The sequence below is a fragment of the Triticum urartu genome, chromosome 2 (genome assembly GCF_003073215.2).
Source record: "Triticum urartu cultivar G1812 chromosome 2, Tu2.1, whole genome shotgun sequence".
In the NCBI taxonomy this organism is placed as follows: domain Eukaryota; kingdom Viridiplantae; phylum Streptophyta; class Magnoliopsida; order Poales; family Poaceae; genus Triticum; species Triticum urartu.
In genome coordinates this window covers 132,962,152-132,980,869 of record NC_053023.1, presented here as the reverse complement: position 1 = coordinate 132,980,869, position 18,718 = coordinate 132,962,152, and the positions used below count along the sequence as shown (strand labels likewise).

Below are 18,718 nucleotides of genomic sequence, written 5' to 3'. Positions count from 1 at the left end.
AGACCTCCGACGATTTTCTTAGCCTGCAAACTAAGGGAGAAAAGCTCAATTGTTGAGCTTGTGCTCAGATTCTCTGAGTACAACAATTATTTGAATCAAGTGGGAGTTGATCTTCTAGATGAGATAGTGATGTTTCTCCGAAGTCATTACCACCAAGCTGCTAGAGCTTCATGATGAACTATAATATATCAGGGACATATATGATGATCCTTGAGATATTCGCGATGTTTGACACCACAAAAGTAGAAATCAAGAAGGAGCATCAATTGTTGATGGTTGGTGAAACCACTAGTTTCAAGAAGGGCAAGGGCACGAAGGGATACTTCATGAAACGGCAATTCAGCTGCTGCTCTAGTGAAGAAACCCAAGGTTGAACCCAAACCCGAGACTAAGTGCTTCTGTAATAAGGGGAACAGCCACTGGAGCAGAATTACCCTAGATACTTGGTAGATGAGAATGCTGGCAAGGTCGATAGAAGTATATTGGATATACATTGTGTTGATGTGTACTTTACTAGTACTCCTAGTAGCACCAGGGTATTAGATACCGGTTCGGTTGCTAAGTGTTAGTAACTCGAAATAAAAGCTACGGAATAAACGGAGACTAGCTAAAGGTGAGCTGACGATATGTGTTGGAAGTGTTTCCAATGTTGATATGATCAAGCATCGCACGCTCCCTCTACCATCGAGATTGGTGTTTGCGTTGAGCATAGACATGATTGGATTATGTCTATCACAATACGGTTATTCATTTAAGGAGAATAACGGTTACTCTGTTTATTTGAATAATACCTTCAATGGTCTTGCACCTAAAATGAATGGTTCATTGAATCTCGATCATAATGATACACATGTTCATGCCAAAAGATATAAGATAGTAATGATAGTACCACCTACTTGTGGCACTGCCACTTAAGTCATATCGGTATAAAACACATGAAGAGGCTCCATGTTGATGGATATTTGGACTCACTCATTTTTGAAAAGTTTGAGACATGCGAACCATGTCTATTGGTGTATATGCATGAAGAAACTCCATGCAAATGGACCGTTTGGACTCACTTGTTTTTGAATCACTTGAGACATGCAAATCATACCACATGGGCAAGATGACTGAAAGCCTCGTTTTCAGTAAAATGGAACTAGAAAGCAACTTGTTGGAAGAAATACATTTTGATGTGTGCAGTCCAATGAGTGCTGAGGCGTGTAGTGGATATCGTTATGTTCTTACTTCACAGATGATTTGAGTAGATGTTGAGTACATTTACTTGATAAATCACGAGTCTGAATTATTGAAAGGTTCAAGTAATTTCAGGGTGAAGTTGAAAGATCGTCGTGACAAGAGGATAAAATATCTATGATATGATCATAGAGATGAATATCTGAATTACGAGTTTGGCACAGAATTAAGACATTGTGGAAATTGTTTCACAACTAATACAGCCTGGAACACTGTAGTGTGATGGTGTGTCCGAACATCATAACTGCACCCTATTGGATATGATGCATACCATGATGTCTCTTATCGAATTACCACGACAGTTTATGGGTTAGGCATTAGAGACAACCACATTCACTTTAAATAGGGCACCACGTAATTCCAATGAGATGACACCGTATGAACTATGGTTTAGAGAAACCTAAGCTGTCATTTCTTAAAAGTTTGGGGCTGCGACGCTTATGTGAAAAAGTTTCAGGCTGATAAGCTCGAACCCAAAGCGGATAAATGCATCTTCATAGGACACCCAAAACAGTTGGGTATACCTCCTGTCTCAGATCCGAAAGCAATAAGGGATTGTTTCTAGAATCGGGTCCTTTCTCGAGGAAAAGTTTCTCTCGAAAGAATTGAGTGGGAGGATGGTGGAGACTTGATGAGGTTATTGAACCGTCTCTTCAACTAGTGTGTGGCAGGGCACAGGAAGTTGTTCCTGTGGCACCTACACCAATTGAAGTGGAAGCTTATGATAGTGATCATGAAACTTCAGATCAAGTCACTGCCAAACCTCGTGGGATGACAAGGATGCGTACTACTTCAGAGTGGTACGTAATCCTGTCTTGGAAGTCATGTTGCTAGACAACAATGAACCTATGAGCTATGGAGAAGCAATGGTGGGCCCGGATTCCGATAAATGGCTCGAGGCCATAAAATCCGAGAGAGGATCCATGTATGAAAACAAATTGTAGACTTTGGCAGAACAGCTCGATGGTCGTAAGGCTGTTGAGTGCAGATGGATTTTAAAAGGAAGACGGACAATGATGGTAAATGTCACCATTAAAGAAAGCTTGACTTGTCGTTAAGATGTTTTCCGACAAGTTCAAGGAGTTGACAACGATGAGACTTTCTCACTCGTAGCGATGCTAAGAGTCTGTTGGAATTATATTAGCAATTACTGCATTATTTATGAAATCTTGCAGATAGGATGTCAAAACATTGTTTCCTCGACGATTTTCTTGAGGAAAGGTTGTATGTGATACAACCGAACGGTTTTGTCAATCCTGAAAGATGCTAATAAGTATGCAAAGCTCCAGCAATCCTTCTAAGGACTGGAGTAAGCATCTCGGAGTTGGAATGTATGCTTTGATGAGATGATCAAAGATTTTGGGTGTATACAAAGTTTATGAGAAACTTGTATTTCCAAAGAAGTGAGTGGGAGCACTATAGAATTTCTGATAAGTATATGTTGTTGACATATTATGGATCAGAAATGATGTAGGATTTCTGGAAAGCATATAGGGTCATTTGAAGGTGTTTTTCAATGGAAAACCTGGATTGAGCTACTTGAACATTAAGCATCAAGATCTATAAGGATAGATCAAAAACGCTTAATGGTACTTTCAAATGAGCACATACCTTGACATGATCTTGAAGGTGTTCAAGATGGATCAGTCAAAGAAGGAGTTCTTGCCTGAGTTGTAAGGTATGAAGTTAAGCTCGACCACAGCAGAAGAAAGAGGAAGGACGAAGGTCGTCCCCTATGCTTTTATCATAGGCTCTCTACAATATGCTATGTTGTGTACCGCACCTGAAGTGTGCCTTGCCATGAGTCAGTCAAGGGGTACAAGAGTGATCCAAGAATGGATCACAGGACAGCGGTCAAAGTTATCCTTAGTAACTAGTGGACTAAGGAATTTTCTCGATTATGGAGGTGGTAAAAGAGTTCGTCTTAAAGGGTTACGCCGATGCAAACTTTGACACTAATCCAGATTATTCTGAGTAGTAAACTGGATTCGTATAGTAGAACAGTTGTTTGGAATAGCTCCAAATAGAACGTGGTAGCTGCATCTAGGAGATGACATAGAGATTTGTAAAGCACACACGGATCTAAAAGGTTCAGATCCGTTGACTATAACATCTCTCACAAGCATAACATGATCAAACCCAGAACTCATCGAGTGTTAATCACATGGTAATGTGAACTAGATTATTGACTCTAGTAGACTCTTTGGGTGTTAGTCACATGGGGATGTGACCTTGAGTGTTAGTCACATAGCGATGTGAACTGGATTATTGACTCTAGTGCAAGTGGGAGACTGTTGGAAATATGCCCTAGAGGCAATAATAAATTGGTTATTATTATATTTCCTTGTTCATGATAATCGTTTATTATCCATGCTAGAATTGTATTGATAGGAAACTCAGATACATGTGTGGATACATAGACAACACCATGTCCCTAGTAAGCCTCTAGTTGACTAGCTCGTTGATCAATAGATAGTTACGGTTTCTTGACCATGGACATTGGATGTCATTGATAACGGGATCACATCATTAGAAGAATGATGTGATGGACAAGATCCAATCCTAAGCCTAGCACAAGATCATGTAGTTCGTATGCTAAAGCTTTTCTAATGTCAAGTATCATTTCCTTAGACCATGAGATTGTGCAACTCCCGGATACCATAGGAGTGCTTTGGGTGTGCCAAACGTCACAACGTAACTGGGTGGCTATAAAGGTACACTACAGGTATCTCCGAAAGTGTCTGTTGGGTTGGCACGAATCGAGACTGGGATTTGTCACTCCGTGTAAACGGAGAGGTATCTCTGGGCCCACTTGGTAGGACATCATCATAATGTGCACAATGTGATCAAGGAGTTGATCACGGGATGATGTGTTACGGAACGAGTAAAGAGACTTGCCGGTAACGAGATTGAACAAGGTATCGAGATACCAACGATCGAATCTCGGGCAAGTATCGTACCGATAGACAAAGGGAATTGCATACGAGATTGATTAAGTCCTTGACATCGTGGTTCATCCGATGAGATCATCATGGAACATGTGGGAGCCAACATGGGTATCCAGATCCCGCTGTTAGTTATTGGCCGGAGAGTCGTCTCGGTCATGTCTACGTGTCTCCCGAACCCGTAGGGTCTACACACTTAAGGTTCGGTGACGCTAGGGTTATAGAGATATTAGTATGCGGTAACCCGAAAGTTGTTCGGAGTCCCAGATGAGATCCCGGACGTCACGAGGAGTTCCGGAATGGTCCGGAGGTAAAGATTTATATATGGGAAGTCTTGTTTTGGTCGCCGGAAAAGTTTCGCGCATTATCGGTATTGTACCGGGAGTGCCGAAAGGGGTCCGGGGGTCCACCAAGGGGGTCCACCTGCCCCGGGGGCCACATGGGCTGTAGGGGTGTGTGCCTTGGCCTATATGGGCTAAGGACACCAGCCCCAAGAGGCCCATGCGCCAAGAGATAAGGGAAAGGAAGAGTCCTAAAGGGGGAAGGCACCTCCTAGGTGCCTTGGGGAGGATGGACTCCTCCCTGGCCGCACCCTTCCTTGGAGGAAGGGCCAAGGCTGCGCCCCCCCTCTCCCTTGGCCCTATATATAGTGGGGAAGGGAGGGCAACAACACCTAAGCCCTGGCGCCTCCCTCTCCCTCCCATGACACATCTCCCTCCTCCCGCAGCGCTTGGCGAAGCCCTGTTGGAATCCCGCTACTTCCACCACCACGCCATCGTGCTGCTGGATCTCCATCAACCTCTCCTCCCCCCTTTGCTGGATCAAGAAGGAGGAGACGTCGCTGCTCCGTACGTGTGTTGAACGCGGAGGTGCCGTCCGTTCGGCGCTAGGATCATCGGTGATTTGGATCACGACGAGTACGACTCCATCAACCCCGTTCTCTTGAACGCTTCCGCGCGCGACCTACAAGGGTATGTAGATTCACTCCTCCCTCGTTGCTAGATGACTCCATAGATTGATCTTGGTGACACGTAGGAAAATTTTGAATTATTGCTACGTTCCCCAACACCCCCTACCCGAGATCTACCGGTTTTAGCACCGACACTTAGTAGGACAAGCATCGCCAACCTTGATAGGGTCCATCAACAAGTGCAACTGAGCACCAGTAACATCCTAGAAATGTAGCGTGTGATCACAAGATTCATCAAACTCAAAGCGAGGAAAATGACGCATATCAATGAACCGGTCAATAGTGCAGGTGATTTTCTCTGTTTTTGTCATCCATTCAAACACCCAAGTGTTGCAGTCATTTAGATTCCCCGAGACATAAAGAGTGGCATAAAATTGCAAAATTATTTCTTGGTTCCATCCATGGTTGAATAAGAGAAATCTCTTCTAATGCAACTAATCCAGTTGATCAATGGTTGTCTAGTTGTGCTATCATGAAAATTCAGAGAAATTAGGCCTGTTTGCAAATTTCTAGTCCAAGAATCAAATCATGATTTTATCGGTCCCGCAAGGTTGATCAAATGTTCTGTAATTTTTGTCCTGAAAAGCCCCAAAACACTAGAAAACAGAAACTGGCCTTTGGCACTGGATTAATAGGCTATTGCAAATAAAAGTGATATAAATTGGTGCCAAAAGTATGTATGAATGATATAAATGTAGCATGAAACAATAAAAAGTTGTAGATACAACAAAGATGTATCAGGTAACACATATTGTTTAGTGAATTTGTGACCTCCAGGTGATAGGTGTTGGTATCTATGAGGAACGAACATAATATGAGATTATGGTGATCCACGAAACCTAATGTGTTGTTCTAGTCTTATGACCTTAATTCTTGAAACGACCATGTTATGGCAACGTCAAAGCAAGAGTATAAGGGAGAACAATTCTTACATGGAGGAGTTCGACCACTCATAGGTGAACCACCTACATAGCAAACAATATATGCGCTAGAATCACAATACAAGGTAATTGGTATTACCGTTGCAATAGTACACTTGATGTACACCATGATCCGAAGTTTCTCTGCACCTAACTGCTCTATTGCAGACAACAACCATTTACTTCCAGTGCTTCACTTTATGCCATTTACTTTTAAGCTCTTTATTATTCTCGCCGCAACTATCAACTCTTTTGCCACTCTGGTATATTTGTTTCAAGGGACAATAATACCATCTACAAATTTCCAGATCGTTAATTTGCACAAGACCTATGACAACTTGTGTGTGACCTAACTCCACTCACAATACTCTCCTCCTCTCTTTGTTGGGACGATAACTATTGCGATACTTACACGAAGGTGCAACACAAACTTGTGTATCTTGCAGGCCATCAGGAGCCGACCTTGGTCGAGGCCCTAAGCGACTATGGAGGATCTGGGCTGTCACCTGACCTAGTCGCTCTATCTCCCTCTTCTCTCATCTTGTGACGAGGGGAGGGAGGGGATGGGAGGAGGAGATGGTGGGGCAGGGACGGTAAGGGAGGTCGGCGATGAGGTCTGAGGGATATGGGGCAAGGTCGGCGGTGGGTGGCAGCCCTGATGTGGGAAGGGCGGGAATGAATTAGGATGTGTGTGGAGTCTTGTTTTGGTAGGTGGAGAGATTTGTGTGGTTGGCTGCACAAGGTGAGAGGGAGAAGACTCTCTCTAGGGTTAGGATCTTTTATATGGACTGGCTAAGGAGTGAGTTGCGACCTAGGTTGAAAATCACTCACGGCCGAAATGTAAGCAAGTTAATGATGAACGGTACAACATAGGCGTGCCAGAGTAGATGGCTGGTCAGTGATATCAGTCTAGCTGTGATGCATATCATCACTGATAGGCGATATATACGACCGGTCAATGATGTATTTTTTCGCTCAAAATGGATTGTTTGGAATAGTTATTACTGACCAACCATATATATGGCCGGCCAGTGATGACTTTTTTGTTGATTTGGAATAGTCATCACTGACTGGTGGGCATAGATCAGTCAGTAATGAGGGCTCAATAGTAAAACGGATTGTAGTAGTGACTATCACGATTGGTAGATCCAAACTAAACACCTTGTATAGACCGTCCATCCCCAACCCATCGAATACGTTTTTGTACTCCACCATTTGCAATCCATTTGCGATATAACTCTAGAAAAGGAGTAGAGTTGTTACTCGCATGAAGGGGGCCCGAACCTGGGTAGAACATGTCCCATGTGTCCATGTGGTGACCCGAGGGGACGTCTCACTGTCACACAAATTAAAATGCAACTTCTGCACTGTTGTTAGGTACATTGAAAAAAACTCGACAGTTGGCGCCGACCATGAGGATCCTCTCGCTGGCAGACCATATTAGCAACATCAATCACTCCTCCATCATCTTCACCCACATCGCCCTCTTCAATGGTGTTAGAAAATGTTATAAATGGCCTTCGACTCTTGCTGCGATAACCACAATTCCTCTGTTCGGAATTAGAACAACAAGTCTGATGGCTATTGCAACACCTCCTTCACGTTGAACTTGCTTCCCCGAAACGGATCTACTTCAATGCTCCCGACGGTGACTTGGATGCCTAGGTCATCGGCGAGCGTAAACTACGGCTCTTCCACCATGTGATATGACCCCGACCTCCCTTCGTACTACACTAGGGCCCATTACGGATTTCCTACGACCTATGATGACTACACCGCATGGGTGACTTGCCCCTCTCTTGGATACGCCCCCACGCGACACAATGGTATGACTTGGCGTGATGACAACCCCTCGTACTCTCTCGACGCTCAAGTCGCGGGATACTGTGTGGGAGGCTACAACACTCCGACTACGACAACAACACCGGAAACGTACCTTAGGGGGCTTCCCGCCCTATGAATCCAACTCTAATTACAGCGGCTCCAATGACCCGCTTCAAGTGATGATGGCAACCGATGTCAACAATGGAGGATCTCCCTCGAGAACCCTGGAGGGAGACACCATGGATTAGTGAACAAACAAAGTGCCTTTTAAAAAAAGTTTCTTAATAACAAAACACTGTTTTCAAGTTGATTACTATAATTTTAGTCACTTGACCAGAGTCCTTATACTATTTTGTATTCATCCATAAATTTCTCTCAGGACCAATATATGAGCTTGTGCTACCATTTGTTGTTTAAATTACTAGCCCGACGTATGATGTTTTTTATGACTGCGACTGAAAAAACACATAACATATGACACAAATGAAATTTAGCATATAAAAACCATGGAACAACTCATCCCATAGGTGCCATGTCACAGCTGTTCTTGACCTTTTCCCTTTTACTTTTGATTGAGAGATGCTGTTTTTGACCTTTGTTCCTCTCAAAGTTTTATTACATACTCCGTATACAAGGCAGAAGAAAACCTTGACACTTTTCACTTTCACACCCCAACGAAAACCACGCGGTACAGAGAAACCCGAAAAGAGAGGGGGGACATAGTAGATTCCCCTTTCAAGCATCTCACCCTCCTCCTCGCCCCCCCTCCCCTCCCACCTGTCCGCCTCCCCTCCCACCTCCCTCCGCGCTCCTCCGCCGCCGCCCTCGCCTTCTCGGAGTGGGGCTTTTCCAAGCAGACTGCCTCCCTCCTGCTCGTTTTCCGCCGCCGCCTCCGCCTCCGCCGCTGCCGCCATCTTTCTTCCTGGAGTAATTTCTTGAAATTTCTGGTTTTCCTTTTGGGGCCAACCAGCCCAAGAACCCGCTCGCTGCTGCCCCTGGCTCCATGGAAGGCTTCTTGGTCAGCCTGAACCCCTTCCGATTTAAGCCGATTTGGCCCGCAAGAACTGCCCCCAAGTCTCTTTGAAGCCCCAGAAATCCTCCTCCCCCGGGGATTGCAAGGAATCCCCGGCCGCCGTTCCCCAACCCCCTGCTTTCCACGTCAATCTCAAGTTCCCCGTGCAATTTTTGCGTCCTCCGAGGTTTCGGAGAGACGTCCCCCGCTTCCCCTTCTTCCCCGAGAACCCTAAAGCCGCTTTCTTCGTTTTGAGGACCCCCCCTCCCCCTCCCACCGGAAGGTCATGAGCCTGTCGCCAAAGGCCCCTTCCTTTGTTTAGTACTCCGGGCTGGGGGTGCGTCCTGTTGGTACCGCGGCAAACATGGCGAGGGAGGACCGACCGGAGTTCGTGAGGTGGAGCGAGGAGTTCCTCTCGCAGGAGAGGGGCAGCCGCGTCGTGCATTACTACTTGGAAGACGCCGAGGGCGTGTCTCACCTGGCAGTCGTGGGCACCGAGCGGAGCCTGCGCCACATGCTCTACGTCGTTTCAGAGGATTTCCATGGGCCGCAGGGATCCGGTGGCGCTGATGGTGGGCAGGGGATGTTTGCGCGCAAGTGGCGGTCACGCCGTGAGGTGGTGGATTGGCTCGAGTCCTTCCTTCCGGCGAAGACCCTCACCTCAAGTAATTCCCTCCTGCTCTGTTTGTAATATTTGATACATTAATTTTGCTGATACTAAGCATTACCATCTGTTATTGTTTCTTGAATTTAACATGTTATGTTGACTAGTGTTTCTGGAACGGGTTTGTCTAGGGCACTTTAGCAAAACTGAAATCTTGCCTACATAGTTTACCGCATCGGTCCTCAGTAAAGAAGCTTGCTTTGCAATAGACACGATCAGGCACTTCTTAAACCTTCAAGGGCATGTTAGACTGTAATGCGAAAATACCCGAATGGCAAAGTATGTCAAAATTGAGGTTGTCCCGTCCAATTTCATCTCATGTTGAGATATGGTAACATAAAAGGGCAGCCCGGTACATATAGCTCCTGCTTGCGCAGGGTCTGACCACTTTGGGTCTATTGTACGCACCCTTTCGCTACATTTCTGTAAGAGGCTGTTTCCAGGACTCGAACCCGTGACCTCATTGGTCACAAGGCAACAGCTTTACCGCTGCGCCAGGGCTCCCCTTCGAGATGTGGTAACATTAATTAGCATAAATGTTTGGATAGCCACTTGTTGATGTCTTAGCTTTTGTGCTTTACCTGTTGGGTGACAGTAACATGTGATGTTTGATGACATGGTTTTATTGCACTTTAGAGCATCTACAATGGTGTACGCTTATCTAGACGCTTAAACAGAAAAAGACAAATAGCAGAATTTTTAAAAAACCCAAGTGTTATCTGGGCCAATGCTAGGCGCTAACCGTCGGCACTAAATACGGGTGGAGAACAGCTCTTTGTGCCTCATCTCGTGTGAAAAAAGGGCAAGCGCTCGCTGCCTTATTTTGCGTCGCTGCGGCACCCGACGCCAGGAATTGAGGACGCAACTGCCGATAGAACGGGAAATTTTCCCTAGCGCCTGGCATTGGAGATGCCCTTACAGACCTGCGAGTCCTTTCCACCATCATTTTACAAGGAGGGAAGCAGGCAAGTCCGCTCCTGTCTTTTACAGTTTGACCAAACCGGAGACCTAATGCACTAGCAACCATACCAGCATGGATGCAAGATTGTACACTAGGCCACCAATTAAGGAGTTTGTCAGGTCTTAGAAACTAGCAGTCGGCATTCCTATGGGAAGTGTAAAATTAAATATTATGAAAGCTGGGGAAGCTCGACACTTGTTGTAGATAATGAGTGTCTACTTTATATGCAAAATCATAGTAGGACCATCCACTGGGAATAGTTTCAAACAATACAACAACAACAACAACAACAACAACAAAGCCTTTAGTCCCAAACAAGTTGGGGTAGGCTAGAGGTGAAACCCATAAGATCTCGCAACCAACTCATGGCTCTGGCACATGGATAGCAAGCTTCCACGCACCCCTGTCCATAGCTAGCTCTCTGGTGATACTCCAATCCTTCAGGTCTCTCTTAACGGACTCCTCCCATGTCAAATTCGGTCTACCCCACCCTCTCTTGACATTCTCCGCACGCTTTAGCCGTCCACTATGCACCGGAGCTTCTGGAGGCCTGCGCTGAATATGCCCAAACCATCTCAGACGATGTTGGACAAGCTTCTCTTCAATTGGTGCTACCCCAAGTCTATCTCGTATATCATCATTCCGGACTCGATCCTTCCTCGTGTGGCCACACATCCATCTCAACATACGCATCTCTGCCACACCTAACTGTTGAACATGTCAAACAATAATATGGTTTAATGTAGCAAACTGATGATCGATCTAATTCAAATCACCACTTCAGGAACGTAGAACTACAGAACTAAGGCATACATGATTGGGGATTATTTAAGTTAGCTCACTAAGATGAATTTGGCCGATGTTGGCAAGAAAAATGAACTAGAGAATGCCAAGGACTTGGCAACCATCCAAACAAGGTACAAAATTTTGGTCATGACTGAAAATTTGGTAAGGTAGGTGTTGGACACAAACAAAACATACCCTAGGTTTTTAGAGATAAGACCATCGTTATCTTACTTGGATTAAAAATCCAGACAAAGAGGCCTTGCGGAACGACATGGGACTCGAGTCTGCGAGAGAAGTATTATCGTAGTGATAACAGGAACTACACCGCACATCAACCTGTGGAAATTTTGATTCACTACTTAGAGCAAGGCTAATAATATAGCCAGCAGCTGGCTATATAAGACCGCCTTATCATCAAAAGCCAACATTATTAATCACTCATATAATAGGGTTCGCTTTAAGGTTACTATTAGGTTAATCCTTTTTTCCACTTTCTCTTTCCCCTCATTTATTCATTTTTACCTATTAGGGCATGTCATAGTATAGCCAGCAGCTGGCTATATATGGTTGACATGTCATCAAAATCGTCATTATTAGTCACTCATAAAATAGGACCGGCTATAAGGTTGGCTATTAGGTTAGTCATCCTTTTCAATTGCTCTCTTTCTCTTCTCTTTGCATTTACTCCATTTGCCTAGGAGCACGTTTATATGTTGGCTCTTGCATGAGAGCTCACTCCTTTCATTGTCCTCGTCTCTCTCCTCCACATAAGCAATAGTGCCATGTAAGCAGGCTTATAGCACTTTATTATACTTGCTCTTAGCAACTAACAGCCAGTAAGAATACCAATACTAACTTCTCAAAGAACACCCATCAACAGCTGAGAGCTTTAATCCACTCCAACCTCGCTGCATCATCCCTTTGATCACCAAAGCTCAGCCCGCACCACCACACTTGAGATGACTCCCCGTGGCCGCAAGCGCCTTCACACTAGTTAAGATTCAGTTGTACTCTGTCAGCTATCTTGATTCATTTGCTGCTGAAGATCTATTACCGTCTATGTTTTCTTATCCATCATTATTGCACTTGCTGGTGATAGGAGTTTCAATGTGTTGGAAAAAAATGAATTGTGTGTCCTTTTCTCATCATAATATGAAAATGGCATCTTTTCTGTGAAACTAAAATGCCATCTTTTTTTGAATGGGATGAAAATACCATAGGAGCACCCAACTGGATTGAATGGTTGCGAATTAAAAGGAAAGCACATACACTATATGAGGCAGGCAAGTTTAACAGGTGAAAGTTGAATCATGCTCACATAGGGATGAAAACGGAGCGGAAACGGACAGAACTGAGTGTTACCACATTTGTTTTCATATATTTTTGCAGAAGCGGAAACAAATACAGAAACTCCGAAAATGTATACGGAAACAGATACTACCAGAAACGGACAGAGTGAATACAAAGCAGACACGAAAACAGAAGTGGGTGTTGACCGGAACTTAAAAACTCCTTGAATCATAGAGAAATACACACAAAAACAAACGAATTTATAGAATTGTTAACATGGCTACAAAATAATATCATTATAGTTAGTAACTCAGCGTAGTATTGTAGTAGTACTGGACAATTACGTATGGGGTCAAGCTGAGTACATGTGTGGTAGCAGAAGTTGGGCCTCAAATTATCCATTCTACTCATTGTGTCATTGTGTGTTGTTTGGTGGTTGGGCTACAAAGCAGCCATAGGTCTATAGTCAAAACGGAAATCCCATATTCACGGAAACGGAAAGTTCCGTTTCCACGCCTGTCCCACCGGAAAACACCATTCCATTTTTGTTTCTGTTTCCGCATAAAAAATTCCATTTCCACTTCCGTTTTGCAAATTTCTGTTTCCGTTTTCATATTTCCTCCCCCTTTCTATTTTTCCTCTGGAAAAGCGGAAAGTTTCTGCTCCATTTTCATCCCTGCGCTCACACCAAGTTTAAGCTGTAAGCACCCTAGTGACAGGCTGTCCTCATTTTTGGCAAAACAAGGCAAACTAGCTCACTATATTCTTATAGTTTAATTAGTATGCCATGATTCGATTTGAGTGAATTGCTTCTTTGTGTTTATTACATTTGGTAGATTGTCATCCCATTTGAGGGAGATGGACCTTCTGAGCCTTAACACATCCCTTGTGATCATTTTCCTGGCTGCATTTCCTAGCCATAATGTTTCGACCACCTGTCAGGCCTGTCCTGTTCAGCATATAATGATATAAGTATATAACTTGTATGATTGAGACATGTATTATTTTGTTTCAGATTGTTCCTCAGTGATATTGATATCTAGTTGCTTGTTGTTCATTCCAGATTTTTCAAAATTTGGACCTCGTATGGGCAATGATGTTGGATTAGATGGATACAGCGAAACTGATAGCTATGTGTGTCACAATCTGGTACGCAATCACCTATAACTTTGCATATAGTTTTGCCGCATCTTCCATGAACATGTTGATAATTTTCCAATTATATTATTAGGGTACAACTTGCAGTACAGACATTATGTGGTCTGGTCCATTCTGGACTTGTAGCAAGCAGCTTCAGCACTATCAAGCCTTTTGTCGTAATGGAACCACAATATCTGTAAGTTTTGTTATGACTGTTTGTACACTTAGTTACCGGTAACCATCTTTTAATTCTATATGATGTATCATTTGGCAGATCCACTCTTTTGCACTTGTCATGTCTGAGGAGGAAAACCGTTATCTTGCATACTTGGAGGATATGTATGAAGATAAGAAGGGACTCAAGAAAGTTAAAGTGCGATGGTTTCATCAAAACCAGGAATTTGCTTGTGCCATACCTCCTCCTGCTCCTCATCCTTGCGAAGTTTTCATCACCTCTTATTCTCAAGTAATCAGTGTTGAGTGTGTCGATGATATTGCTACTGTTTTAACCCCAGAGCATTATGAAAAATGTGGGGACACTTTGCCAAATAGTTCATTGGCGGGGATCCGTTTCTGCTTTCGTCAGTACAGCAAAAATAAATTTAAGCATTTTGACTTGAGAACATTGCGTGGATATTTTAATCAAGCTGCTGTCCTATCCTTGAAAGTTTCACCTGAACAAGAAAAGGATGGTTCTGATGTCATAAGGATACTCAGACATTGTTCACCTGGGAAGACCAAGTCTTCAAAGCAGTTCGAGAGGCTTTATTCGAAATGTTTAGGTACCAAAATCTGCCGAAGCCCACAAGCAGACTCCATACCATCTTATCAGAAGCCAAGTAATAAACAATCTCCTGTAAGACATCTCTCAGTTAAGTTTATAGGGCCCCAGAGTCAGCCTATGCCAACCTACAACGTTGGTGACAAGATAGAGGTCTTATCTCAAGACAGTGGCATTGTGGGCTGCTGGTTCAGGTGTACAGTTCTGAGGCCATGTACTAGTCATGACAAACTGAAGATTCAATATGATGATCTCGAAAATGCTGATGATTGTGGTAAATTGGAGGTATGACTAACTGATCTTAGTATAACTTTTCTAAGTTGGATTATGCATTTGAAGTGATAATACTCTGTTCCAAATTATAAGGTATATTAATTTTCAGAAAAGTCAACTTCTCTATGTTCGACCAAGTTTATAGAGCAAAAAATATCAATGACTACAATACCAAATCAGCATCATTAGATTCACCATGGCATTTTCTTTCATATTTTCTATATTTGGTATTGTATATGTTGATACAAATTTCTATGAACTTGGTCAAACATAGGTTACGTTTGCCCTTTTGGAATATTAATACACCTTATATTTTAGAACGGAGGGAGTATATCATAATATTCGGCATTCTGGCACTCCTTTTATTTTTCCCAATATCATGATCTATTCTGTTTTTTCTGCACAAGCGTATGTTTTTATAGCACCGATGAGGTTATTTCTTGCCATGCCAATTGAACTTATTTTATGCTTCCATGTAGGAGCGTGTACGTGCCTCTATATTGGCTCTTCCTGATAAACTTGGACTGAGATGCCCAGGCCGGCTAAGAATTAGGCCACGTCCTCAACAAAAGACTTTGGTCGATGACACTGCTCTTTTACCTGGAACTGCTGTTGATGTCTGGCAATTTAATGGCTGGTGGGAAGGAGTTTTAGTGAGTACAGATGCCGGTTCATCTGATGGCCTGCAAATATATTTCCCAGGTGCTTTCTCTTGCTGAAATGATGCTTTTCCATTCTTGGTCTGCCTACGAAATACGCAAGATAAGAGAACAAAATCTCAATAGCTCTTTACTGCCCCCCTTCCCCCCTGGTGATTCATACTCCTTACACTCCTTTAGATTAAACCATATTACCTAAAAATGGAATATTTTCTCATCGTCCATCAGTTTGGTGCCACGGATTGTTAATTGTTTTCTCCATGTTACCGTGTGTCAGTTCACACTGTTAGTACAAGCTAGGTGCATCGCACATAAATAAGTAGCTTTTGTAAATCTGGGAGGGGAGCATGACTGTTTCTTTTGTCCTGCCATGGTGTTGGTATGACAATAATTCTGCTGATTTTGCAAAATTATTACTGTCGGAACCTGAAAAAAAGCATGTTGCACAATTTATGAAATACATTGTGTGATAGGTAAACATCCAGTTTGGAGTCTTGTTTGTCATGTTACTGCAATTCTTTTGGCATTGAGTGAGTCATGAGGATTACACTGTATTGTGTTGAGACTCACTGTTTTGCTAAATGTTGAGGCACTTCATGGCATTTTGCTCTACAAATCTTTTGCTTCAGTTACTATTAAATCAGTATGTAAATTCCAAAAATACTGACATTCCAAAAGCCATATCATGATTCACCATCATCTATATCATGATGTAAAACTGCTTGCAAATTGTGGAAGCAATTCATTAGATGGAGAATGAATGTTATCTTGGTATTTCATGTGATAGAAATTAGCAACTGCATGTGCCTCGTCTTCTACCAAGTACCCTATTTTTTCTGTATTTCTTCTTAAAGTTACTTCTGCAAGTTGCAACAGAAGGATGTCACTGACACTTATATTATGATTGTTCCAGGTGAAAACTTTTTTCGTGTATGCCAGCTAAATGATATAAGAATTTCAAGAGATTGGATCAAGAGTCGTTGGGTACATATAGAAAGGAAGCCAGATGTGTTGTCGAGAATACCTTCGGCTGGTGTCCAAACTAGGCAACTTGATAACATGACATCCACTGGTCGTTTGGGCTCCAATTCTACACTATCTGATCAAGAGCTTGCTGTTGTGCAAGCAAACTCCAGTCGAGATAAACAGACTGGAGTCAGTATGCAAACTGATGTTAGTTTGATTGACAAGGCCTCTGCTTCTATAGATGATGAGAAGCAAACAATATTAGGGAAGCGATATGCTGAACATGACTGCAATGGGGAAGAAACAGGAGCTGCTAAGCAAACTGAGGCTAGTTTAACTGAGACAGCCTCTGCAGCTGCAGAGATTGAAAAGCAAACGATGTCAGGGAAGCGGCTTAGGGAGGGTACTGCAGAACAGAACTGCAACGGGCAAATGTTTAGTTTGACTGATAAGGGCTCTGCTTCTGTAGAGGATGATGAGAAGCAAACAGTGTTAGTGAAGCGAGTGAGGTATGATGATGCTGAACAGGACTGCAATGGGGAACAAACAGGAGCTGCTACGCAAACTGAGGTTAGTTTAACTCACATGGCCTCTGCAGCTGCAGAGGATGAAAAGAGAACGATATTGGGGAAGCGGCCTAGGGACGATGCTGCGGAACATAACTGCAATGGGGAAGTGTTCTGTTCAACTGATAAGGGCTCTGCTTCTATAGATGATGATGAGCAAACATTATTAGCAAGGGGACCTAGGGAGGGCGATGCTGATCAGCACTGCAATAATGAAGTGTTAAGTTTGACTGATAAGGCAGCTACTTCTGTAGAGGATGAAAAGGAGACAATACTAGGGAAGCGGCCAAGGGATGATGATGCTGAACAGCAGTGCAACGATGAAGTATTCAGTTTAACTGTTAAGGCTTCTCCTCCTATAGAGGATGAGAAGCAAAGAGTATTAGGGAAGCGACATAGGGGTGACGATGATGAACAAGACTGCGACGGGGAAGTAGGCGTAGACTTAGATGTCAGCAAGCCGTGAAGTTTGGGAAACTTCAGCCTCGTTGGACTTCATGTACATAGCTATAGATATGGTAATGCAACCCCGGTGGAGGGGTTTTACTAGGTCAACGATAGCAGAGGGCGTCGACATCACGTCTCATACGCATAATTTTCCTAGTTTCTGCATTTTGCTCCTAGTCGTCTCATATCTGTCACCAGATACATGGATTGGAGACTAAATATTACCGTTCGCAGTCATATTGTATAGGAGTGACTTTTGCTTCAAAGTTAAATCCTCAATTGCAAAAGTTGTGCGTCTGTTGAGAACAGCATTCTTGTCCTAGTTTCCTTTTGCTAAACTAGAAGAGTTGTTGTTTGGTCTGCATTAAAGCTGTGCAATGATTTTAGCAGTTCAATGGCATGATTCATTCTGGTGAGTTCTGTGAACTGCTGCCGCGCATGTTGTTCTTTAGAAGTTGCGAAATGAGTGGATTTGCCCCTCCTGTGTTGTGCAAAACCTATTTGTGGCATCCTGAACTCTGAAGTCAAATCGTACAGGGTGCCAATGCCATCCCATGATCTGATGATCTCATCATTTTTCCGTTATGTTAGGCCTCATGTCCCTGATACGGCCATGCCCCATGATGCATTGCCTATTTGCCCTGTTCCTCCATGCAAACCAGCCATCATGACCATTTTTTCTGGAACACGCCATAGAAGGGTGTGTACCTGTTTCGTAGAGGGAAGGCAACGCGGTCAGCAGCGGTGGGGCAGATTCCGATTTTGGGCGTAGAGAGTGAAAAAATTTAGGTAAAAAATAGAGCATCTCACAGGTCATGTCGCAATCAGTTCTCGAACAAAAAGGCGTTGAATTGGGGAAATGCAAGCTCCAAAAGAATGGGTTTTGAATTATTACATTCAATAAAATACACACACACGTACTCCCTCTGTAAACTATAATATCTTTATATATATCACTAAAGTAAGTAGTGACCTAAAAGATCTTATACTCCCTTCATCTAGAAATACTTGTCATCAAAATGAATAAAAGGGGATATATCTAGACGTATTTTAGTTCTAGATACATCCCTTTTTATCCATTTTGATGACAAGTATTTCGGACAAAGGGAGTATCATTTTACAAAGGGAGTATAGAGCTACATACTGGATTTTTTTTTGGCAAAAAACATGGCCATGTTGCCTGGGGCGTAGTGGGGAAGCCCTGCGTTGTCTGGAGCTATTATAGCCAACAATGTAGCTTTAAGGGCTGGCGTGGGGTGTGGTCAGCTCTGGCTA

At 43.3% G+C, this 18,718-nt stretch overlaps 1 protein-coding gene across 1 annotated transcript; it reads left to right on the top strand.

Moving 5' to 3' along the window:
• The first annotated feature begins 8,645 nt into the window (after window positions 1-8,645).
• On the top strand, window positions 8,646-17,754 carry LOC125536349. Its single transcript, XM_048699547.1, has 6 exons — window positions 8,646-9,575; window positions 13,675-13,760; window positions 13,843-13,947; window positions 14,026-14,817; window positions 15,285-15,507; window positions 16,378-17,754. Exons 1-6 carry the CDS (start codon window positions 9,275-9,277, stop codon window positions 17,460-17,462), a joined length of 2,592 nt encoding a protein of 863 aa, XP_048555504.1. The 5' UTR covers window positions 8,646-9,274; the 3' UTR covers window positions 17,463-17,754.
• Window positions 17,755-18,718: the final 964 nt, after the last annotated feature.

Bases quoted from the DNA above. Each gene is read 5' to 3' on its own strand.
- LOC125536349 (XM_048699547.1), top strand. From the start codon at position 9,275: ATGGCGAGGGAGGACCGACCGGAGTTCGTGAGGTGGAGCGAGGAGTTC. The intron at 13,948-14,025 runs GTAAGTTTTGTT...ATCATTTGGCAG, and splicing joins GTAATGGAACCACAATATCT to ATCCACTCTTTTGCACTTGT. The intron at 14,818-15,284 runs GTATGACTAACT...GCTTCCATGTAG, and splicing joins ATGATTGTGGTAAATTGGAG to GAGCGTGTACGTGCCTCTAT.